This window comes from Phascolarctos cinereus, unplaced genomic scaffold (genome assembly GCF_003287225.1).
Source record: "Phascolarctos cinereus isolate Bilbo 61053 unplaced genomic scaffold, phaCin_HiC Scaffold_9;HRSCAF=440, whole genome shotgun sequence".
Classification (NCBI taxonomy): Eukaryota; Metazoa; Chordata; class Mammalia; order Diprotodontia; family Phascolarctidae; genus Phascolarctos; species Phascolarctos cinereus.
Window position 1 is genome coordinate 248005370 of NW_027556402.1, and position 26221 is coordinate 248031590.

General features: G+C 39.1%; 2 protein-coding genes and 1 pseudogene across 2 annotated transcripts; all 3 read right to left on the reverse strand.

The window, feature by feature from the left end:
• Nucleotides 1–7017: 7017 nt before the first annotated feature.
• On the reverse strand, nt 7018–7612 carry LOC144455465 (olfactory receptor 5M10-like; annotated as a pseudogene).
• Nucleotides 7613–15283: 7671 nt separating this feature from the next.
• LOC110199571 (olfactory receptor 5M11-like) lies at nt 15284–16261 on the reverse strand. Its single transcript, XM_020974446.2, has one exon. The coding sequence runs from the start codon at nt 16259–16261 to the stop codon at nt 15284–15286; it is 978 nt and encodes a 325-aa protein (XP_020830105.2).
• Nucleotides 16262–23109: 6848 nt separating this feature from the next.
• On the reverse strand, nt 23110–24102 carry LOC110199572 (olfactory receptor 5AP2-like). Its single transcript, XM_020974447.2, has one exon. The coding sequence runs from the start codon at nt 24097–24099 to the stop codon at nt 23110–23112; it is 990 nt and encodes a 329-aa protein (XP_020830106.1). The 5' UTR covers nt 24100–24102.
• Between the last annotated feature and the right edge of the window lie 2119 nt (nt 24103–26221).

Below are 26221 nucleotides of genomic sequence, written 5' to 3' on the forward strand. Positions count from 1 at the left end.
AGAGAGCCCAATTTATCTGTTGTTTTTGTACTTGGCTTTCCTCAATGGCTTAGACTCATTCTATGATATTTAGAGCTGTACAGTAAGTCTAACAAGAATCTAAGCAGAACACAAATAAAAATACAAATCTGGAGAAAATCCCTGAAAGAATTTCTTTAAAAGTAAGTAATAGATCCTTGCTTACCTTCCTCTTCATTCACCTCCATTAGTACAGAAATTTGATTTATAATCTATTTTTAGTCATCATCTTTGGCTGAAATTACCCCGTTGGGTGTATGCTTTCTGAGTGAATGAAACTCCTCCCCGCCGAGGGAAAAAACAAAACAAAACAAAACAAAACCGTTTAGAGAGTATGTTAAGGAGGAAATTAATTTTACCCTAAGTTGTTGAAACTAAGCATATGCTAATGTGCTATAGGTCTGTTAGGGTCATCTCACATCTTTCCTCTCTTTTATAGCAAAATTCTTTGAGAAAGCTGTCTACAATCAATGCCTCTTCTTCTTTTCCTTTCACTCTCTTCTTAGCTCCCTACATTCTGGTTTTCAGCCTCACCATTCAACCAAAATCATTCTCTCCCAAGTTGCCAATGATCACTGAACTGGCAGATTTAATGGCCTTTTTTTCCACCTTCCTCTTTTTGGACTTCTCTGCAGGCTTTTCTCGAGATTTGTGCATCATCACTCTTTCTTGGCCCTCCTCCTTATCGGAATATTACTTTTCCATCTCTTTTGCTACGTCTTTGCCCAGGCCATACTGTCCAGTTTGGGGTATTCTCCAAGGCTTTGTCCTGGGCCCTCTTCTCCAAACTGTTATTGGTTTGGTGACCTCATCAGCTCTCATGGATGCTATGAATATTTCTTAAATCTACTTATCCTGTCCTAACCTCTCTTTTGACCTCTAGTCTTACATTTCCAACTGAGTGTTGCTCACATTGGACATACTAAACTCAACATGTCCAAAACTTATCATCTTTCCTCCAGACCCCTCTCTTTGAAGCTTTCCTAATACTGTTGAGGATACCAGTCACTCAGGCTTACAACTCAGTTGTCACCTGGTGCCAAGTGCTCTCAATTTAAACTCTGTAACATTTCTCATATTTTTTCCCTTTTCTAATGTGACATGCCACTCCCTGGTTCAGGCTTTCCTCACCCCATGCATGGCTAGTTCAGTAGCCTTCTGATTGGTCTTCTTGCTTCAGGTCTCTCCTTATTATAGTCTATCCTGTACTCAGCTGTTGAATGGATCTTCTTAAAGTTCAGGTCTGAGCTTGTCACTCTGCCCCCATCCTACCCAAACAGTAAATTACAGTAGTTCTCTTTAGCTCCAAGGTCAAATATAAAATCCTCTGTTTGGCATTCAAAGTCCTTTGTAATCTATCTCCCTCCTATCTTGCCAATCTTTTTACACCTTATTCATCTATACATGCTTTGCAATGCAACTACACTGTTTTTGCTCTTCTTAGAATAAGGCATACCGTCTTATCTCCGCAGACTTATTTTTCTTCTTCTTCTTCTTGTTCTTCTCCTTCTCCTCCTCCTCCTCTTCCTCCTCCTCCTCCTCCTCCTCCTCCTCCTTCTTCTTCTTCTTCTTCGCCTTTTGGTGAGGCAGTGGGGGTTAAGTGACTTGCCCAGGATCACACAGCCAGTAAGTGTCTTGTGTCTGAGGCTGGATTTGAACTCAGGTCCTCCTGACTCCAAGGCTGGAGCTTATGCATTGAGACACCTAGCTGCCTCTGCATACACTTTCACTGCCCATCCTCCCTATCTAGAATGTTCACCATCCTCATCTCTACCTCCTGTCCTCACTGGTTTCCTGCAAATCCAAGCTGAAATCTCTATTTCTAAAGGAAGCCTTCCCAATTCCCAAGGCATTATCACTTAAAGATAGTACTTTCCCTCTGTTTATCTTGAATTTATTTGTATATAGCTCGTTCATCCATACTTCTTTGAATATTGTCTCCCTCATTAGAATTTGTTGAGAACTTCTGAGAGCTGCTTGGGAGTAGGGACTGCCTTTTTGTCTTTTTTTGGTTGTTTCCTCTGTGCTTAGGGCTGTGCCTGCCTGATACATTGTAATTGAGTGGGTGATTATTCATTGTAACCTGCAATGCCATTCCATCCACCCTTTCCATGACTTTGTCTTGGATTATCTCCGAACCTGAGATTCTCTCCCTCCTTTCCTCTGCCTTCAAAATACAGATCTGCTGCCCCTTCCTGCTTAAGAGGTCTTTCCTGATACTCCTTGAGGGTTCAGGTTGTTCAATTTCTGTCTTAGCACAGAGTCTGACAAATGTCACTGGTTCAGTAGATGCTTGTTGAATTAAATGTGCCTGACCTTAGATAAACTTTAGTTCACCCCCCTTATCTTACATACAAGGAGACAAAGGTCCACAGATGTGAAATGATTTACCCAGGATCCTATGTAGTATTAGAAATGTTCTTCTAGGAAAAGCCTAAATTTTTCCCCTTTTATTTTAGCTTGCAATGAAATCTTTTTTCCCCCTTCCTACTGAAGAATAGTCACTTGCGTTTGTATAGTACTTTAAGCTTATAGTGATTTCTTCATAACTATTGAGGGAGGGAGTATTAGAATCATTATTTTGCAAGTGAAATTCCACACATTAAATACCTTTCCCAAAGACACAAAACTAGCACAGTTCAGATGGAGATTGGAATTCAAGTCTCTCTGGAGGATGTTTTAAATTACACACTGATTTTTTTTTCTAACCATTACGATACCATCACCAAAATTTTCCTTATCACTTCCTATTCTATAATTCCTACCTCAAACAAGAACAAATTCAATCTAAAAGCACAGCAGTGTATGACATACTCTGAATTCCAGAGCCTACAGAATTTCCAACCCTACCTGTAAAAGGAGAAAGCTGTCTTCAGGAACATAGAAACATGATGGCAACAGAATGATGTTTATGTGACTCTTGTCACTTTGGGACTGAATCCCTGGGGTTCAATTAGCCTCTTTTCCCCACCTCCCCCCCCACCATGAATACATAGCAGAGAGATTGCTTAGTTCATAATATTCACAAGAGGAATCAACCTTGATTTTCCTAATGAGTGGAAACTCATGGAATCCATGATCATGTTTTTTCTTTTTTTACCTATTAACTAGTGGCCCATAGCTTTCCTGTGGATGATGCAACAAAAGGTCTATAAAAATGGGAATAATGATAACCACTAGCTTCCAGGATTGTTGTGAGAATAAAATGAGATAAAAGGCATTTAGCATGGTGCCTGGATAATAAATGGCACTATCTTAATGGTTGTGGTTTTTGTGGTTATTGTGACATGAAAACAGAAAATAATATAGTGTGGAATTAATTACATCTAACAGTTATATTGGAAAGGAAGGAACATGGAGACAGATCAGAAAAAAGTAGTGAAGGGAAAGGGACCGCAGATTGAGAAAGAGGGCATAGAATAGGTTTCAGAGGGGTGAGGTATTGGAGAGATGGAATGATGGGAGGCTGTGTAGGGATACAGGACATAACCACCCCTGGGCATAGCTGAATTAGAATAGAGTGGGATATGAGAACACTAGGGAACACGGGGTTTAATGTATGTGAAGGAGCATCAATAAGAATGTTAAAGTCCCCTAGTATGAGAACAGGAGTTGGGAAGGAAAGGAGGAAAGGGAGCCAGGTACTGAAGTCCTTGAGAAATCAGTCAAATAATTAATCCGCAAACATTCAGTAAACACTTAATATTTATCAGACTCTTTGCTAAACATGAGGGTACAAAGAAAGAACAGGAAAATATTCTCTTCCCTGGAGGAACTCACACTCATTGTGGAAAGACTATATTAATATAATATGTAGTTCATATATGTGTGTATGTGTATATCTATGTACATACATACACACATATATATATGCATATGTATACACATATGCAAACATAGGTACACGTACATACATAAATAATAGAAGGAAAATAGCTATAAAGGAGGTAGTGCTTTCAGCTAGGGAAAACAAATCCTCTAGGAGGAAGTAAGACTTGATCTGAATATGCATATATATGTGCATATATATATATATATATATATATATATATATATATATATATATATATATATATATATATATATATATATATATATATATATACATACACACACACCCACAAATGTATACATACACATGCAGACACACTTTTGTAAGGCAGTTGGGGTTAAGTGACTTGCCTACAGTTATACAACTAGTAAAGTGCTGTGTTTGGTCCGAGACCAGATTTGAACTCAGGTCCTCCTGACTCCACAGCTGGTGCTCTGTCCACTACACCACCTCGCTTCCCAACTTGATCTGTATCTTAACGGAAATCAGATTCTGAAGTTGGAGGTTGGGAGAGAGAGCATTCAGAATATGGTGAGCAGGCAGTACGAAGCACAGAGATGGCATTTCATGGGTAAGTAACAGCAAGCGTCTAAGTATGACTAGACTGCAGGGTGCATGGACGGTGTGGAATATCAACAGAATGAAAATTTAAAAAGAAGCCAAGATATGAGAAGATCTAAATGCCAAAGAAGGAGACTGACCTGGGGGCCAAATCCTGATTTGACCTGTAAAGGGGTGAAAAATGATTAGTAGAATGAAGTTCAAAGGAGAAGGGCCTATTGGATGATAGCGGCAGTGGGTGAGTCTGTCAGTGACATTGGCGAGGGGACCAAGAAGTTCCTGCTTTCTCCTAAGGATCAGGTTATGGGGTTAGATTATGAGAGAAGGTGCACCCAGGACTGGAATGATGGCCACAAATGAAGTGCCATCTAGGAGAGGCCTGGTCTTTGTGAGTGCAAGTAAATGGATGGGGTATGAAAGGAAAATGTCCAGAACGAAGGCAAGTTGGTTCCTTACAGCATTGGAATTCAAAGGGTACCATGGAAGGGATAGGCAGAGATGCAGTGGGAAATCAAAGAGAGCAAAGATGGGGCTAGAAGAACAGGAGGATGAGGAAAATTTATTCCTTCATCACAAGTGATTATGTAAAAAAATAAAAACATAGGTGAAGGGAGTTTTCTAACCATTGAGGTAGTAATAAATAACTATTGAATTGGAATGCTCATCTTCTCTAGTCTCCATAGATCCATCCACTGGATGGGTGGTGGTGATGTGATGCTAATACCAAAAAAAAAAGTGACATTTTTGTTTTTATTTTGTTTTTTTTATTGTTTTGTTTTTAATTGGACAGAGATAGGCCTTATTTGTTTGTTCATCTAAGCTGAAGTTAAAGGTCTGGTTTGATTATGGTTTTAAGAGGTGGAAATGGGGAGAGGAAATAGCAGAAGGACAAGTGGCTAGACACAAGGAAGGTCAAATCTGAGGAGGGTTGGCTAGCTATAGGTGACTATGGGAATTGTCTTCATGCACTCGGCAATCAGGAAAGCCTAACTACCAGAGCAGGAGTTGTAAAACTGAGTGTATTAAGGCCTGGGAAGGGTGTCACTGGTTGTGTTGACCAGCCTCTACCTCTAAACCTGGTATTAAAATTGTGTGGAATTGTTTATGAAATAGCTGGCAAGAGAGTTGAAACAAGAGGTGGAAAGAATAGTCCATTCAAGTAATGGGGACAATGTGAATTAAAACATGATAGAGTAATATCAATACCTTATTAAAACTGGAAGAATAAATGAAACTCCCTACTGATGATGATTCAGTCGCATCACGTTTATATACAAATAACACTGAAATGTTTTCAGTGTAACATCTAACTTTCTCAGTAGCACAGGGAATAATGTGAATGTACCATGTGGGATCTGCAAAGGTAGATACTTCTGTGATCATGTCATGATTCACATGGACGTGTTAATTATGACTATGTGCCTTAAGGTACACAAAACACTTGTGAGGTGGTTAGTGTAATTAATTATTTAATACACGTATTTGACAGATGAGAAAATTAGGGTTCCTAGAGATAGAGTGATTCCCCCAAGGTCACACAGCCAGTAGATACAAAATCTGACATTTTAATCCAGGTCTCTAATAATTTCAAGTCAAGTGCTATTTCTAGTACCTAAACTGCCTCACAAACAGAAGAAGTACTGGAAACTTGGTTAAAAGAGGTGCTTCTTGCCAGCACATGCTGGAAAGCCTGTTTTTAAAGAACGATTCCTGAGTTAGATGATGAAAGAGTTATAGGAAGTTCCTACATTCCAAATGGCATTTGCAAAATTCACATTGTCAAGGATCAAGATAAGCACTGACCAACTGGAAATGTTAAGGAGATATTTCTATGTCAAGGTACACAATATAAAACTAAAGATGTTTAGAAGACTTACTCTTTATTCATTAAAAAAAAGCTTCACAAGGAAATAGAATCACCATCTTTAGAGAATATTTTTCCCTATGGTCTAACAGAATGACACATTTAAGGGGAAAGCTAGGCGGCACAGTGGATAGAGCACCGCCTTGGATTCAGAAGGGCCTGAGTTCAAATCTGGCCTTAGACACATAACATTACTAGCTGTGTGACCCTGGGCAAGTCACTTAACCCCATTGGCTAGCCATGAATGAATGAATGAATGAATGAATGAATGAATGAATGAATGAAAAAAATAAATGAGTGAGCAGACAAATAAACAAAGAAAGAAATAAACAAACAAATAAATAAAGAATGACACATTCTATCCAATCAAAAGGAAACCATCACCATCAGTACCAATATTCATAAGATCATATACTCAGATATGGAAGAAACTTTGAAGACATCTAGTCCAGTTGTCTCACTTTAAAGATGGCAAAACTGAGGCCCAGGGAGGTTAGCTGATATAATCAAGGTCACCCAAGTGATGACAAAGGTGACGTTTAAACCCAGGTTCTCTGGATTTGCCTCCACTGCTCTTCCCACTACCTCATGCTCTTTATGTGCAACCATGTGGTTGCATTCAATTTTTATTGAGATCCTCTTCAATATACTGTGGTATCGTAGAAAAGAGCCCATGCATTTTGTAAGATTCCCCTGGGAGTTTCTTTTCTTTCTTTCTATTCATTCATTTGGGCATTTTATTTCATTTCATTTTTTTAGTATTTTCCCCAAAGATTCTCCTAAGAGCATCTTTAACACCCTCGTTCCTCAAGCTGTAGATAAAGGGGTTCAATAGGGGACAGAGGAAGATACAAAACATTGCAATGATTTTGTTGTGTTCCACTGACTGTTTGGTGGCAGGCCTCACATACATGCAGAGGAGGGTGCCATAAAACATGGTGACGACTGTTATGTGGGAGCCACAAGTGGAGAAGGCTTTGCGTTGGCCCTCAGTGGAGTGGATCATAGGATAGCTGCAAAGATGAAAATGTATGAGATGAGAATGATCAAGAGGGAGCTTGAGAGGCTCAAGCTTGAAGAGATAAGCATGGCTGTCTGCTTGACATAGGGGTTAGGACAGCTCAGTAACAGCAAAGGGGGGAGGGGGTCAGTACAATAGAAATGTTTGCTGGTGTTAGGGCCACAGCAGTTCTGGTGAGATGTCAAGGTGAATTGTGCTGTGCTACTAGGGAATTGTGAACATAAGCAATGGTGACCAACCAGAAGCGAGTGCTTGTGGACATCTTGTTGCTATAAGGCAGTGGGCTGCAGATAGCCATGTAGCGGTTATAGGCCATTGCAGCCAATATGGAGTACTCAGCAATGACCACAGCAATGAAGAAATGACACAGGCTCAAGCAGGCAACATAGGAAATGGTTTTCTTCTCAGATAAGATGTGAGTCAGCATGAGAGGTACAACATTAGTGGAATAACAGACTTCCACAAAAGTAGGGTGGCTAAGGAAGAAGTACGTGGGCGTGTGCAGGCGGGAGCTAACTCTCATCAGTGTAATCATTCTAAGATTCCCTATCAAGGTGATGAGGTAGACAACCAGAAACACCACGAAGAGGATGAGTTACCACTCTAGCCAGCCAGTGAGTCCCAGAAGGATGAATTCAATTACATGGCTGCCATTTTGAATATCTCTCATATTGATACTGTTTTATTTGTGCTGGAGAATCCTGAGGTGGTGATCAGCTCTGTAGAGGTCTGAGGCCAGCTTGGTCCATTCATACCGGCCCTGAAGGACTGCTGCTGATGATAAGATAACAGAAAACCCTCCGAGTTGCTAGATTGAGATAGAGCTGTACATCTGCCTTAAGAGCTGGGGCTTTCAGAGCTATGACTGAGAATGTGTACACCTGGAGCAGGCTGTATGAAATATAAAGTAGACTGAGCAGCAAGAATTACACCCTCAGATCAGCTTTATTTATTTATTTTAGACAAAGCAAGTAGGAAAAATTTCTAATCTGAGGAGGGAAGGCTCTGGAAAGCCCAAGATATTTCCCTTTGAGAAGTAACATAGAGATCCTGGAATACTGGGAAACCTTCCAGTGCGTTATAAAACAGTATCAATACCCAATTGGAATGGAGCTCACCTGGAATGAAGCTTGGGATTGATGTAGCCTGTCTTCTAGTGGCTTCCTATTTTTAGGATAGGGACTGGAATAGTGATATTGTGATTTCTCTTGTTTTAGGGAATTCACTGGTTTGAAAACTCCTTCTGCCAATCTAAGTTTATATTCTCTGAAACTGATTGTCTATAAGACTTGCTTAGAGCACAAAAAGGTTGCATGACTTGCCCAGGGTCATATAACCCAACTTCTTCAGACCTTGTACTCATGCCTTCTTTTCCCAGGAAACTCATCCTTGCAAAATCTCATTATCCTGCAAAACAGAATCTTCCTTGTGCTTGCCTCTCATCAAAACCATCTTTTCCCCATTTTTCACTAGCACACTCCATTTTGGACTTCTTTGCACCTCTCCATCATTCCCTCATGCCAGCTACCTACCTGTCCTCCCACTTTTCAGCTCCTTTTGCATGTTGTCTTCTTCCAGTAGATTTTAAGCTCTTTGATAGCAGGGGCTGCCTTGGTTTATATTTGGATTTGTATTCCCAGCATTTAGCAAAGTGGTTGGCACATAGTAGGTGCTAAATAAATATTTCTTGACAGACTGAGTGACTGTTATGTTGGATAGGAGCCCAGAACCCAGGTTATGCTAATTCTTAGACAAAATTTCTAACTACTATACCATGTGCCTCTTCCCAGTAGACGATTCTTAACTGACTGATGTTGCTAACTGAGGAAGGCTAGATGGCACAGTGGATAGTATCAGGCCTGGAGTCAGGAAGCCTTGTCTTCCTGAGTTCAAATCTGGCCTCAGACCCTTAATAGCTGTGTGACCCTGGCCAAGTCACTTAATCTTGTTTGCCTCAGTTTTCTTCTCTGTAAAATGATATGGAAAAGGAAATGGCAAACCACTGCAGTATCTTTGCCAAAAACAAACAAACCAAAAAAAAATGGGGTCATTAAGAGTCAGATATAACTGAAATGATTTAACAAAAAATGCTGTTAGTTGCTAAGATTAGTTAATTCTACCTAAGGAGGAGTGCCAGGTGTTGTTGGTACCCCCTCTGATCCTGCTGTATAAGATCTCACGTAGCTACGTATACCTCTTGTCACATTCCTTACCTCTAGCACTCTAATATCAGTGGGCTATTAGGCAGCCCCCACTAGGTAGTTCGTAGGCATTGAACTGAACATATTCAGAACAGAAGCCATGATCTTTTCCTTTTAAAACTCCTTTTTATTGCTAATGTCTCTGTATCTGTTGACTGAGCAATTCTCCTTCTGGACACTAAGATTCAATGCTTGATTCTCATCCCCCATATTCAATTAGTTGCTAAGTCTTATAATTTTTATCCTCACAATAAATTTCTCATCCATGTTCTTCTCTTCCCTCACACTGAATGTCCATTTAGCTGTCAGATTTTGCCTTTTAATCTCCACATCCTCCTTGTAGTCTTCTCCTGTCCTCATACAGGTCCTCACTACCTCTTACCTGGACTATTGCAATATTCTCTTACTTAGACTTCCTATATCTAGAATTTCCTAACTCCAATCTATACAACCATCAAAGAGATATTTCCAAAGTCCAGTTCTGACCATGTCATTCCCCTCCTCAAAAATCTTCAGTTTCTCCCTATCATCTCTAGAATAAAACAAATTATTTAACCTGACATTGAATATATTCCATAATCTAGCTTCATCTTAATTTTTTTTTAAAGTATCTAAATTTACTCTCTTTCATGCATTCCAGTCAAACTGGTCCATTTGCTATTCCCTTTTCATGCCATTTCTGTCTCCCATTTCTTTCACTTTATACAGGCTTTCTCCAGGATGAAAATGTGTTACCTCCTCACCTATGCTTTTTGGAATCCCTAGTTCCTTCAAGATCATTTCAAGTGGTATATTCTACAGAAAATCTATCCTTATCCTCTTCCACTTACCCCCAGTTCCTGGAGCCCCCTGCCTAGATATTACTTTGGATTCATTTTTTATCTAATTTTCTATGTACATATTCCTCCCCCCCCCAAATAATTAAGGTACTTTATGTAAGCAATTGTTCAGTTTTGTTTTCTTCTTGTTTCTGTAACATCTAGCATAGTAGGACAGTATCTGGAACATAGCTTTTTGTTGTCATTGTTGAATTGTTTCAGTCATGTCTGATTCTTTGCAACCAAATTTGGGGTTTTCTTGGCAAAGATACTGTAGTGGTTTGTCATTTCTTTCTCCAGCTCATTTTACAGATGAGAAACTGAGGTAAACAGTGTTAAGTGACTTGCCCAAGGTCACACACCTGGTAAGTGTCTGAGGCTGGATTTGAACTCAGGAAGATACGTCTTCCTGACTCCAGACTCAGTGCTCTATCCACTGCTCCACCTAGCTGACCCAAGACATAGTAGTTGCATATTAAATGTTTATGAGGAACCAAATATGTTTGCCAGCAAAAGGCACATGGAGCAGGATGAATTCTATAAATGGGCCATTAAAAATTTCTATGACAATCATGTTAATAATTGCTAGCATTTAGATATAACCTTACAAACACTATGTCATCACAGCAACTGTGAGCAAGAGGTACAATTATTATTCTTATTCTGTAGATGAGGAAACTGAGGAAGAGAGAGTTTAAGTGACTTGTCCAGAGTCACCAGCTTCTAGGTGTTTGAAACTAGATTTAAACTCAGATCGTTTTGACTCTAGGTCAAGGACTGTTTTCTGAGCCATCTAGCTACCTTTGCTTTAGCTAATTTATTGACTTCACAAGGGCTTAACATACCTGCCAACCTTCCATATGACAATGGAGGCTTCAGAATCATCCTTTGATACCTCCTCGGGCTACGTTGAAAACGACAATCAACCACCCAGTGTCAATAAAAAAGGATAAGTTTGTGAGTAATTACTCCTGAAAATTGGAAACCGACAGCCTACACTGATATAGTGATATTGTTCTTCTTCATGGCACTGGTGGACCTTCCCCAGATTAAGTACTCCCTTCTACCTGATATCTCAAGAGTACTTATGGCCTTTAAAAACTCTGCTAAAACACTAAAATTCTTACTGAGAAATACAGGCGAAAGCAACTCACGAACTAAGATTTCTTATGATTAATTCCAATAAGTGTGACCAGAGACCAGAACAGAACATTTCAAATGCTACCACCAGTCTTCTCTCCCCACCAACGCGTGACTAGGGGGTACAACCATCACTTGGTGGTAATTTGTGGCAGTTACTAACTTTCTACCATTTTTTCATAATCAAAAGTTGTGTAGGTCAACTGATCAAGAAATAATTAAAAATTTGAGATGTGCTAGTTTTGCTTGCTTTTTTCAATCACTGCTTTAATTTAAACTTAATAAATAAATATAGGCATAATGATTGATCTATGGATTGGTTGTTTGAATATTTGAACTGAAAGAGACCCTAGGAAACAGAATGTCAAAGCTAGAAAAATGCTTAGATGCCAGATGAAGATATATTGATGAGTATAATGGATGAATTTATTCTGTTAGAAGGGATTTTCAAGATTAGAATTAAAATGTTAGAGCTAAAAGGGATCTTAGAACAGAAAATACCAAAGCCAGAAAAAAGATCTTAGGATATGGAAAGTTAGAATTGAAAGAGGGCTTAGAAATCAGAATAATAAGCAAAGGATGAGTTGTCCTGGAAGCTACATTTGAATGTGTCTACTGCTTGAAAGCTTGCTGTCCAATTTCCTGTTTTTTTTTTCCAACTTGCCAGAGGAAGGTCCAATTCTCCAATGTCATTTGTCTTTGAAAGATTTTTATCTTTGAGGCCCAGTAAAAGTGAAAGATCACTTCTTCAATGACATAATTTGATCATGTAAAAATAAATTTAAAGGTAAACTGGTTTAAAATTAAATTTACCCTTCTTCATTTGGTTCTGCCTTAGGCTTTTGTTTGAGTCTAGCCACAACTGAATTGAAGGGTCCCATGACCACTGACATAGACTCCCCAAGGAGCTGAAACAGGACAAATTAGCCTTGATTTCCTGAGGAAGAATAGTGACTGAGCCTACCTGTGAAAGGTGGAGGTTGCTCTGGAACCACTGTGAAGAGGAAGTTAGGAAACAAGCTTTATACTCATACCTTGTCCTTGGGGAAATGTTCTCTGAAGAATTTCTTATTTGTTCCTCAGTGATATAATTAGAGGATGCTATTTGAGTCAGCAGGGGAGCCCTTTACTGCGAATTATAACTGGTTTTTGTTTTCAGAATGAACAACCAGATGCTTAATTGAATGTTTCCCGAAAACCTCTCACATGCTTTTGGAAAATTGTGGGTTGGTGTGCATAGGACTTGGAGCTTTCAAACCAATCATTCAATTAAAAGGCATTTTCTAAGTGCCTACTGTGTATTAATAAGCACTGTGCTAGGCTCTGGTAATACAGATGGAGAATAAGGCAATCCCAACTATCAAGAATTTTTTTGTTCCCACTGGGAAAATGACATGTGTGTATACATGTATGAATAAATATATATCCACATATGTATATGTTATATATATTGTGTGTATTTATACATATAATATAAACAGAATAAATTCCAAGGTAGTTAAATGCAAGATGGGTGGAGAGCTACCAACTGTTCAAAGAAAAGAGGAAGCCATTATTAAAAATAATAATGACATTAATCCTTTAAAAATGCTTTCTATGATACCTTCCTGTGGTATTGAGATTATCCCTGTTCTTGAAGAATCTATTGAAGATCCTAGCCAGTTCTCCCATGCCAGAAAGACTCCCAGCATGAACTTAGTGACAAGCTATGGGTCTGTGGCCTGAGAACCTGCCTGGCTAGGTTCAAAGACACTTATCACTAAGGTAGCCCCAGAGGGAGAAATTTTTGGCCACATCAAAACTCAAAGGCTATTTCCCAAGTAGTTATGATCCACTGTCCATTGAGGGATCATAGAGTAACCACCCTGATCTAATCTCAGATCATTGTGTTGTATCAGAATAAGTTTTATTAGGAGAAATGATTATTCAATTCAAATGCTTTAGGCCTAGTACATGTTAAATACTTTGCCAGTCCCTGAAAGTATGAAACAAAACAAAATAAAAATTTATCCCAACCTCAAGGAAGCTTACATTCTACCAAGGCATAGGATATATAAACAGATAAGTAAGTGAAAGGTGGGCAGCGAGGTGGTATGGTGGATAGAGTGTTGGGCCTGGAGTTAGGAGAACCCGAGCTCAAATCTTGAACTCAAACACCTACTAGCTGTGTGATCCTCGGCAAGTCACTTCACCCTGTTTGCCTTTGTGTCCTCATCTGTAAAATGGGCTGGAAAAGAAAATGGCAAACCACTCCAATATTTTTGCTAAGAAAACCCCAAATAGGGTCAAAAAGAGTTGGACGTGACTGAAAATGAGTGAACAACAATAACAAATGAAAGATAATTAATGAAGGAAGAGGATAGTAACAAATATGTGGATTGGTTGCATATGGGAGTTTAAGGAAGCTATGAGATATTAAAAAGTAGCGATGAAAAAGAAGTGCATTCCAGGCATGGGCACAACCATGCAGTCATCGAAGCAGGCGGTGTAAAGCTTAGCTAAGGGAACAGAAAATATGCCTTTTGGGCTTGAACATGAAGTGGGAAGTAACATGAAATGTCTAGAAAAGTACATTTAAGAAGATAAACTTGGAAGGACTTATACCAAACAATGCAGAATAAAATGTCATTGCTGAGTTGTTTTCAGTCATGTCTGACTTTCTGTGACCCCTTTAGGGGTTTCCTTTCAGAGTCACCAGTGTGGTTTGCCATTTCCTTTTCCAGCTTGTTTTACAAATAAGGAGAATAAAGGGTTAAGTGACTTGCCCAGGGTTACACAGCTAGTGTTTGAAGCCAGATTTGAAATCAGGAAGATGAGCCTTCCTGACTCCAGGCCTGGCGCTCTATCCATTGCACCCTATCTTTGCAAAAAAAAAAAAATCCCAAATTGGGTCACGAGTTGGACAGGAATGAACAACGAGAAATATATATTAAGCACCTACTGTATGCCAGGCACTATGCTAAGTTCTGGGCCACTGCTCCCTAGAGGTGGTAGGAGAAGAGTAAGATAATGTCACAGGAAGTATTTCCATCATTTCCATCCACAAGCTTATATTCAGGGAGGGCGTTTAAGGAAAGAAAGCAGTGTTGACTTTGGAGTAGGAAACTAGCCTTTACCGTTACCATTAGGAGACAGGTAGGATACTGATGTTCACCCGAACAACGGCATGGCTGGAGTGGTCTGGGAGGCCTGTTTTGGTCTTGGTCAGCCTTGCCTTGGTTACACAGCCAAAAGAGCATATGGCGTGAGGCTCACTTTGGGTATCATTCCTCTGGGGTGAGTCTTGTTCTGCTGCTATGAATTCAGGGCACAACTACCCCATAAAGGAGAGCCTAGGGAGAGTCTGGGATGGTTCTTTAGAACTTTATCCTAAAGAACTAAACACAATTCCAGTTTGAGGCTTATAGTTCTCCCAAACCTCTCTCTCTCACACACACACACATTCATTCATTCACTCATTCATTCATTTGTTCCTTCGCTCATTCAGCAAGCACAGACTATGTGGGGTCTCTGAATTGTCAAAGACAAAAACAAGTATCTCAGGTAGCTTGCATTCTATTTTGTCTCAGTGTCTTTGCTCCTATTAGGAGTGACATAAGAAATTGAATGTTAAAGCTCAGAGGGAATTGTGACATCAGGCATTCTTATTGGTTCATTTTACAGATGAGGAAACTGAGGCCTAGAGAGAAAAAGTAACTTGCTTAAGGTCAGATAGTTTGGCATGATCAGGATTTGCAGCTAGGCCTGATTTCCAGTTCAGGGGTAAAAACAACAACAACAAATTGTTTGGAAGGATTATAAAAAGATTTTTTTTGCTAGTTTTTTTTTTTATTGAGAAATGGTTTTCATTTCATTTTTTTCCATTTTTCTGAGATTTCTCTTGACAATCTTCCTCAGAGCCTTCTTCACGTCCTTGTTTCTCAGGCTGTAAATAAATGGGTTTAACATAGGACTTACAAAGATACAAAACACAGCAACAATTTTCCCTTGTTCCACCGAACTCTCAGTGGCTGGCCTTAAGTACATGCAGAAAAGGGACCCATAGAACATAGTGACGGCCATCAGGTGGGAGCCGCAAGTAGAGAAGGCCTTGCGCTGCCCCTCAGTGGACCTCATGTGCAGGATAGTGACAAAAATAAAAATGTAGGAGGTAAGGATGATAAGCAAGGAGCCTGTGAGGTTTAATCCTGCAGACGCAAACAACGCAGTTTGCTTTATGTAGGTGTCAGAGCAAGTCAACATTAAGAGCGGTGGGTCGGCACAGTAGAAGTGATTAATGGTATTAGCGCCACAGAAGGACAGGCAGGATGTCAAAATGACCTGCATTGTACCCACCAAGGAGCCCCACAAGTAAGGGAAAGTGACTAGGCAGATGCAAACAGACTTCGACATCTTGCTGCTATAATGCAGAGGTTTGCATATGGCTAAGTAACGATCATAGGCCATTGCACCAAGCATATAATACTCAGTAAGGAGCAGCGTGACAAAAATGAAGCATTGGGTCAAGCAACCAACATAGGAAATAGTTTTCCTCTCTGACAAGAAGTTAATTAGCATCTGAGGGGAGACATTAGTGGAATAAAAAAGATCGACAAGGGCCAAGTGGGTGAGGAAAAAATACATGGGAGTTTGAAGTTGTGGTGTGAGCCTTATCAGGATGATCATCCCAAAGTTTCCTGTCAAAGTGATCAAATAGATCACCAGAAACACCACAAAGAGGACTGGCTGCAGCTCTGGCCGACTGACTAGTCCCAGAAGAATAAATTCAGTCGCTTCGGTGCCATTCTGCTTGAGAATGGTCTTCATCTTCACGTCACCTACATGATATGCAAAGAAACCTGTCAGAAATAAAGATCATGGAGTAATAGGATTTAGAACTGGACGGCACTTACTGAAGAATACAGAAGTCATTTATAGATTCCTGGAGCCTAAAGGTATTGTACTAGCCCTGGGAGTATGCCTAGTACTTGATCCTCAAAGTAAATACAATCTAGACTAAATTGAATTTAAGCCAGTTTCCCATTGTACATAAACCTTTGCTTAGAAACATAGTTAAACCACTACCACCAACACACTACTCCCCCCAACACACACATACACACACACACACACACACACACACACACGCACACACACACAAATATCTACCAGTAGGCTGATTCAGAAGACTTGGATTCTGGTTGTGATCCTGATGATAAATGACTATATGATTTTGAGGCTCCTAGAGGGGCAATGATTTACCTGGTTCCCTCCTTTTAATAAGAAGGCATGGGACTCATTAAAACATGCGCGCGCGCGCGCACACACACACACACACGCACACACACACACAAGTACCTACTATGTTTCAGACATTTTGCTGGCCATTGGGACACAGAGACAAAAACAAAATCATCACTGCTTTCAAGGAACTTGTATGCTACTGGGGGAGGTATGAGGGAGGGGTGCAAAAACATCATATTCACATCTGTTTTAGCCATGATTTATAAGGTCATTTAAGGAAAGTGAAAACACTATGTTTAGAAGATCTTCCAAATCTATAATTCTATTTTTATGCTATAGTAATATCGATTCCTTTTTAAAAGTATGTTTTAATCATATATTATATATAATTAATATATTTCATGTATATATTATTTTGTATGTATTATTATTTTTACATTATACATATATTTCTATTTTTAACAAAACATAAAATATCTACATTTCAATATCAAGCAATTGTTAAATATCACATAGGAGCAAGATTTAAAGACGCAAATATACAGATACAAATGAAGATACTGAGAATTTTGAGGCCATCTAACATAATCTGAATCTCATACCTTCATCCTTGAAAACTCAGCATCAATCATTCTTTTACCTTGCCCCTGGCCATAGAAGGATGAATGTCTTTTACTCCTTACACAGGATAATACATTTGCCTTTGCCTCCAATTCTACTCTCTTATAACTCCTTAAGGACCTTGTTCTTTCAGTCATCACTTCCCACTTGCACATCCACATTCTCTCCTTGTCCCCTGGTCTTCTTAGCTGCTTATAAATTGTTCCTCAAGCCTTTAAAAACTTTTTTCTTAATTCTTTTATTCCATTCAGGTACCATACTAAGTCTCTGGTCCATTCACTGCTAAACTTCCTGAAAAAGTTTTCTGAACTCTATGTTTGCATTCCCCCACTAATCTTTCCTCAATCTCTTGTAATTTAGTATCTCCCCCATATATCGTATTAAAAGTATTTTCCCAAAGTTCGCAACATCTTCCTCCTAGTCCAATCCAAAGAATGGATTTCCAGGCCAAATCCTCCTTGACCTCCTTGCAACTTCTGCCAGTGTGGATTACTCAAATCTACTGGGTATTCTCTCTTCTTTTAGCTTCAAAGGCGTTATCTTCTCCTCTCTCTCTGACCACTCTTTTTTGTCTCCAGTAGCTCATTATCAACATCTTCCCGACCCTTTAATATGGGTGTTCCCCAAATGATTGGCCTTGTTCATCTCCAATATATCCCCTCTTAGTAATGGTACATGGAGAACCAGCCTTGAAGGCAGGAAGAGCAGGATCCACATGCCATTTTTGTCACATAGTGGCTTGTGATCCGGGGCAAATCATTTAATCTCTTGGTGCTTAGAAAATATTCCCAAATTGCAACTAGCAGAAAAGGTGCTGATTTGCAAGGGAGTTGCTTCCCTCGGATGTCCCTGTGCAAATGAAATCATAGGTCTAGTCTCTGCCCCTGTTCTTTTATACCCCCCCATCTAGCATAATGCTGCCATATAGTGGGTGTGTAATAAATGCTCAATGAAATTAATTTGTAGTTATTTTTCATCTATCATAGTGCTGGGGACATATTAGGCATGCAGTAATAATTCATTGACTGATATCTATTTTACTACTTTAACCCAAATCCTATCACTCCACAGTCATTCCTTTTTCAACTGTACCATTCATTCATTTATAATATTACCTTGCTTTTCCAACGCTAATTTTCTTCATCTAGAAAGTGAAGGATTGTACCCTGATGATTGAAGAGAAGGAGGAGGAGGAGGATGGTGATGGGTGAGATAGTGATTTGAAATGTGTGAAGAGTTCTTTTCCCCCTCGTATCATATCCGTTGTTACTTGAGCATTCCTTCTTCCTAGAAAGGCTGTCCATCTTAGGCTTCCTGTGACAATGTTCTCCCTCTTGATTCTCTTTAAAATCTATTTACATCTTTTCCACTTGCACTGGTTCAATTCCACTGTCCCACCTCCTCAATAGGAATATACCCAAGGGCTCTCTCTCTCAGACCCTCTTCTGTCTTCTCTCTCTGCTCTCCCCCTCTCCCTTGGTGGTGTCATTAGCAGCATGGATTCAGCTATCACCTCTACATAGCTGACTGCCACTGGTAAATGTCCAGATCTACTTCTCTCCCCCCAAATTCACGAACCACATTTGCACCAGCATGCAAGCAAAGCATTTTTGTCTGGATGTACTACTGGCAGCTCCAGCTCAATATATCCAGAACAAGACTCACTGGCTCCTCCTCCAAATCTGCCTCTCCTCCACACTTCCCTCATTCTGTTGAGGGTACCTTTTGTTTATTAGTTACCCAAGGTTAAAATTTTGGAGTCCTCTTTGACATGTTCTCCTTTCCTAAACCCTCAAATCTAATCAGACCCCATATCCTGTTGATCCAAGCTGCACAACATCTGTGGTGTCTGTTCACTTCTCTCTATTCACTTGTCAACAACCCTTGTTCAGCTTATCATCTCTCACCCACCCTACTGCTGTGGCATCCATCCCTCCAACCATTCCTCTCTCCAGTTCATCCTCCTAGCTGCCAAAATCACCATCTTTCATCTGAAGAGGCTTATGGAGTCACACATTTGAATCCTTCCTGAAATAATGTGCCATTGGCACACCAAGAGTGGTCATTTAACCTCTCAGAGCCTACGTTTTCTCATCTATAAAATAAGAATTAAAATATTTATAATACCTAACTCACTGGACTGTTATGAAACAAGCATCTTGCCAACTTTAATGTACTCTGGAAAATTATAGTCTTTCAAAGGATTATAGATTTAGGGCTAAACAGGACCTTAAAGGTCATCTAGTCTAACACTTTGGTTTTATAGATGAGAGAAAAGATGCTCAGAGAAATAAAGTAAGTGATTTTCCCAATAACACACATTTGATAAGTTGCCTAGCCCAGATCTAAATCCAGGTCTCCTGACTCTGACATCACTCATCCTCAAAACACTTGAGGAGCTTTCTGTTGCTTGGAGGATGAAATAGAGCCTCCTCACTTTAGTATTTTTAATATCTCCCAGTCTGGCCATGCCCCATCTTTCTAGCTTTATTTTATTCCTCTCCCTTTGCTACATAACAGCATATGTATTCGCAAAACTAAACTACTAGCTATCCATACATATGACATGCCATCTCCCACCCCTTTGCATTGCTGCAAAACATCCTCCATGTGGAGAATTACCTTCTTCATCTGTCTACCTTTCACATAATTTATCTTCCCTAAGGGCTCGGGTGAAATGGCATTCCCCCATGAAGTCTTCCTAATCCACCCAACTACAAATGATTTTTAATCCTCATATTTTCCTAGGACTCTTCTCTTAACTCTCTAACACTTTAATTGCTTTTGTTTAATAGTGGCTATGCTGTATCCACCACAGTAGAATGTGAGCTACTTGAAGTCAGAGACTGTACCATATATATGTGGGGATTTTTTTCCTTGTTTGGATTCTCAGGAGCTATGACATGCTTTGGATACTAGTTGTTTGTTGCTGTTTTAATAGAATTAAATTAATGGAATTAAGCTGAATTTAACTGAACTAAATTTCATCAGCATTTGGTGTTCTGTGTTTTCATTTCCATTTCACCTCTGATCATGTGGTATGGAGTATTGGACTTGGAGGAATTGAGGAACTGAGTTCATATCCAGCCTCAGATCCATAGCCTGCTACCTATGGGATCCTAAGCAAGTCACTTAACTGGGCAGCTAGATGACTCAGTGGGTAGAGAACTCAGTGAATTCAAATCTGGTCTCAAACACTAGCTGTGTGACCTTGAGCAGGTCACTGAACCCAGTTTGCCTCAGTCTCCTTATCTATAAAATGAACTGGGGAAGGAAGTGGGAAACCACTCTAGTATCTTTGCCAAGAAAACCCTAAATCGGGTCACAGACAGTCAGACATGAGTAAACAACAACTACCAATTATTATAATTATCTCCAAGGGTTTTTTGTGGGGGTAAAATGAGATAATGTTTGTAAAGTATTTTACAAACCTTAAAGTGCTATCTAAATGTTGGTTATCATCATTAGGGGGAAGAGTACTAGACTTGGAGTAAAAAAAGACCTGAGTTGAAATACTGCTTCAGATGCTCGTCTATGAATATCAAAGCTTCAGATTCCTCATCTGTAAAATGAGATAACAATAGCATCTAGAACCTAGGTGGCATAGTGGGTAGAAGGCAGGACTTGGAGTCAGGAATACCTGCACTCAAGTTCTGACTGAGACATTTCCCAACTGTGTTACCCTAGATGATTCATTTCAGCTCTGTAGTCTTGATTTCCTCATCTACAAAATGAGGATTATGAAAGAATTGACCTCTAAGGGTTGTTGGGAGGATAAAATGGAATAACAAATATAAAGCACTTTGCAAATCTTAAAATACTACATAAATTCTAGTTGTTATAGATTTTGATAGTAATAGTAGTAGCAACAGCAGCAGCAGCATTATTGATTGTGTCTGAATAGTTCTACCACCATCCTCCACTTCCATCAGGTCAGCGTTTACTCCCCATTGTCTCAATCATTTCTACTTGGAAAATGGGAAAGCAAAGCGAGAAGCCTATCCTAGAGATTTCAGAAGCCCGTGACTTACTGACTTTCCTACCTGCAGACAGGAATATTCCAGGGGCCCACCAAGTATAACAAAGGAGCAAAGGGGAGGGGGGATTATTTATAGGAAAATCAGTTCCATTAAGTCATGATCTCTTGGGATTTTTCAAATATACCCAGAAGATGCAATTAAAATATTTCTTTGTGGGAAAACTTGGCATTAAGCATTTGTCAGAAGAATTGAGTTTACTTTTCATGAATTCCTTTATCCCTTTTTAGCCCTGGAGGGTCCCAATACTCATGACACTTCTATTCATGCAGCACTTTTCCTCACCAAAATCCCAGGTGGAAAGTTTGCTATAGGAATTATTATCCTTTTAAATACAAGAAAAATAAGGTTAGAAGAGTGAAGTGACTTGCCTAGTGTCATGTAGTAAATGGCAGAGAAAAGATTGCAATTCAGGTCTCCTGACTTCAGGTTTTTTATCATAGCGTGTTAATGGTCATGCTCTTGATTCCTCTTCCACAAAGTATTTTGAGGTGAACTCCAAGGTGAGGGAACCTCTCTACCAATGTGGCTTGACACTTTCTAGTATTGGAGAGTTGCCTGAATTATTGAGAATTTAGGTGACTTACTCAGTGTCACACAAAGAAAGAAAGACAAAAAGGGTCCTTGCTATGAAGGATTTCACAATCTGATGAGGGACCCAGTGTGCAAATAACAATAACAAAGGAAAGGGACTAAGGCCACAAGCCACCAGGATATTCAGCCTGATCCCAGAAAGTTGTACTTCATCCATAAACACAAATCCCCAGGTTGTGTGCTTTTATGTCTTTCCCAGGGTAACCTCACAGGCTTTGCAAATGCAGGGAAAACTCAAAAGAGATCTCAAAATGAAGCAGCTCTCAGGTCACTGTTTTGCTTTGGTATTCAAAGCTCTCACAAGCTGGTACCAACCTACCTTTCCAGATTTATGAATTTATGAACACCCTTTCATGAGTACATAGTACAGCCAAACAGATTTTATAGCTGTTATTAATATGTGGCACTTCATCTCCTGCCTCCATGTCTTTGGAACAATTTTCTGAAGTGGCTAGGATGAAAAGGAACTTTTTATTTAACCAAGATCAGAAAAAAAAATCCATATGCACAGTGAGATATACTAACAAAAAAATGTGGACAAAAATATCATTTATGTCATTCCTGATTCACCATAGTATCATGCTGGAATCAGAAATGTATGAAGTAATGATCAAAAAGTTGCTGAAAGAGAAAAAAAATGATAATGGAAAGAAAAGGATACAGGGCAAAAGAGTTGGACCTTAAAGGGAGCGTAAATGAAATAGGTTAAGACACAGACAAAGATACTTTCGTGGTTTGATCAGGAGGCTGGTGAGATGATTTAAAAAATTACAGGTAGAAAAACAATTGTAGATAGACATTGACAGAAAAATCTAAAGCCTTATCTTAAGGAACTTGCATTTGATATGCCACACCAAAGAATACGAGTTTTCATATTTCCTTATTGTCTTTTGATCCAACGATACCAATCTACCTTATCAAACCTCTCTGTTTCTGCAGTGTGTCTACATAACTAGGTTTCTTTGCTTTTCTTAACCAACACGAGTTAGTTAATTTTTTAAGAATTGAACAATAGTCTTTACAATGAGCTAAATTTTCATGAGGCCTCAAGTTGGTTAATTTTATATCATAAATTTATTTAATTGCTTCTAGATACTAAGACATTAAATATTGTTGACTTTTTTGACCATCTCCATCATCTCCAGATAGTGACTTAAGTAAATGGGAACACGGAGCTCATTAGGATGGTAGCCTCTTGTGCATTATTGAGTGATTGTTCAAGAGACTCGAAGGCATGTGTCTCTGTAAGATCTTCTTCAGGGCATGCTTCACATCCTTGTTCTTTAAGCTGTATATGAGGGGATTGAGCATGGGAATGACCACTGTGTAAAACACAGAGACAACTTTGTCTTGCTGCATTGAGTAACTGGAGGTGGGGCGAGAATACATGAAAACAATGGTCCCAAAGAAAATGGTGACGGCTATGAGGTGGGAGGCACAGGTGGAGAAGGCTTTGCTCCTTCCCTCAGCAGAGTGCATCCTCAAGATGGTGACAAGGATGAAAAGGTAAGAGATGAGGACCATCAGCACACAACCTATGACAATAAAGCTAGAGAAAATCATGATGATGATCCCATTGGTACGAGTGTCAGAACACGAGAGTTTTAGGAGGGGTGGTGTATCACAGTAAAAATGGTTGATCAGGTTGGAGCCAAAAAATGACAACTTGAAGGTCATTCCAGTGTGAACAGCTGCATTGCTAAATCCACCTAAGAATGCAACAACTACCAGCGAGAGGCAAATTCTGTCAGACATGATGACAGAGTACAGTAATGGGTAACAGATGGCCACATAACGATCATATGCCATCATTGCTAAGAGGAAACACTCAATACCCACAAATGACCCAAAGAAGAAAAACTGAGCTGCACAACCATTGAAGGATATGGCTTTCTTCTCATCCAAGAGGTTTGCCAGCATCCTGGGAGTGACCGAAGAGGAGTAAGATGAGTCCACAAAGGACAAACTGCTGAGGAAGAGGTACATGGGGGTGTGGAGTCTGGGCTCAATGTTGATCAGCAGGATCATTCCCAAATTGCCCACCATGGTGGCTATGTAGATGAAGAGAAATGTCACAAAGAGGATGAGCTGAAGTCTGGGATTGTCAGAAAGTCCTAACAGGACAAATTCAGATACCTCTGTTTGATTGGACACCTTGATTTTACCCATGTATCTGATTATTCGTGCTGAGCTAAGAAGGATGGCATATCATATCAGTAATTAGGATAAATAAATAGGGCATACATTTGAGTATTGATAGGTTCATTCAAAGGACTGCTTTCTAATTCTTAATATTATTAAATTTCTGTACAACTTTGATATAATCACTTTCCTTCTCTAGTTCTCAGTTTACACTTCTGTTAATGTGTCATTTACAATTTGAAATAACTTAGGAATTAGAATAGTCCTTAGGGGGAAAAAAAGATATTGAAATAAATTATAGCATCAAAGACAGCTAGAAGGAACTTTAGAGGAACATCTACATCCAGTCCAATCCCATCTAAATCTAGTCCAACCCCATCATTTAAAAAGTTGAGTCATAGAGTAGTGCATGGAGCAGTGTTAAGACCACATGGTTAATGAAACAGCCAGCTTTCTTCAATGTTCCATTCATCTATGTTCACAATATATTCAATAATAGTCACAGAGAAAATAATATTGACCTCTGGTTATTTCTATGCAAACACCATCTTTTCCAGAAAAATCAGCATTCACTCACTCACCATTGCCTCAAGCATTTCTACATGGGAGAATAGTGAGACAAAGCAGGGCCCATTTCTTGGGGATTCATAAAACCTGCCTGCCATTGCCTTTCCTAGGTCTTCAGACAGAGGTTTTCCAAGAATCCTCCAATTGTAATAAAGGAACAATCAATAGGAAAACAGGTCCCATTAGACTTTGACTTATGGGGATATTTTCCTCCAAATATACCCAGAAGGAACCATTAAAAGTTCATTGTGTATAAAACTTGAAGCTCAATGTTAATCAGCAGAATTTTATTTTTTTCTTTTTTTTTTCAATCTACTTCCTTTCTCATCTTTAGCATCCATTAATTATGATTTCCAGTAAGTTTCTTCGCAGTAGTACCATGGGATAGGAACCAACAATGTTCATACCCCCATGTTATAGATGAGGAAACTGAGATTCACAGAAATGAAGTAATTTCTCCAAGATAACATCTGATAATAGGCAGATGTCTGTATTGGTTGGAAAATGAACCAAACTTCCTTCACAATTCATCCTTAGGCCAGTTGTCTCAGGAATAATCCACTATGTTAATAGTCTGTGTAGTGAAGAATATGTTTACATAATTAGATCTAATTACATCCCTTATTTTTTTAAATGTATTGATGTGAACATACTAGTTTACAAATGACATTCCATTTTCCATCCACCTTCTGAACTGATTCCGACATGTTTTTATAGCTGAAATATCTCTGCAGCCTCATGACTTTCAGCTACTTGGCACTGTGATGATTTATGGAAATAATACATTGAGATTCAAATAGCCTGTTTTCAGATCCTGGTTATCCAGTAGCTGAGTATCAATTAATCCATCAATCAACAAACAATTTAAAAGCACTCACTATTTGCCAGGTGCAGGGGGTGCAAAGACAGAAATGAAAGTTGAACTTTTAAAATGATGTGCCTTCAGTCACCAGTCACTCAGCTTCATCCTGAACCTTCATGACAAAGTGTACTATCCAGCTAGGAAAAAAAAAAAGTTGTTTGTTTTTTCCTTTTCTTTTAGCCAAAAATATAAAGCTAAAGAAGCAGTCTTATACTTCAGGATAGAGGGAAGTGTTTCATTAAAAGGGGCATTTTGCGAAGTGTATATTTTTCAATGAAATGTTAATTTAAAAAACACAAATTAAGTTAGATATAAATACTTGAAGTAATATTTATTGTTCGTGAGTAAGTAAAGCCAACAAAATTAAAAAATGACAATTTTACCTAATGTATTTATGTAATGCTATGCCAATTAAATTACTAAAAAGTCATCTTACTGGGTTAGAAAAAATAACAACAAGGTTCATTTGGAAGAGCAGAGGGTCAGGAACTTCAAGGAAACCAGGGGGAAAAAAAGATATGAAGGAACCAGATTTGGTAGTATCAGACCTTAAGCCATATTACAAGACGAGAGCATTGTTGAAATGTAAAATGGATAATTTTGACTATTTTAAATTAACTTTTTCTTGTATAAGTAAAACCTATGCAGCCAAGAATAGCAGGAATGTAGAAATTTCGGGTGGGTGGGACTTTCTTAGACAATCTCTCAGACAGAATGTGA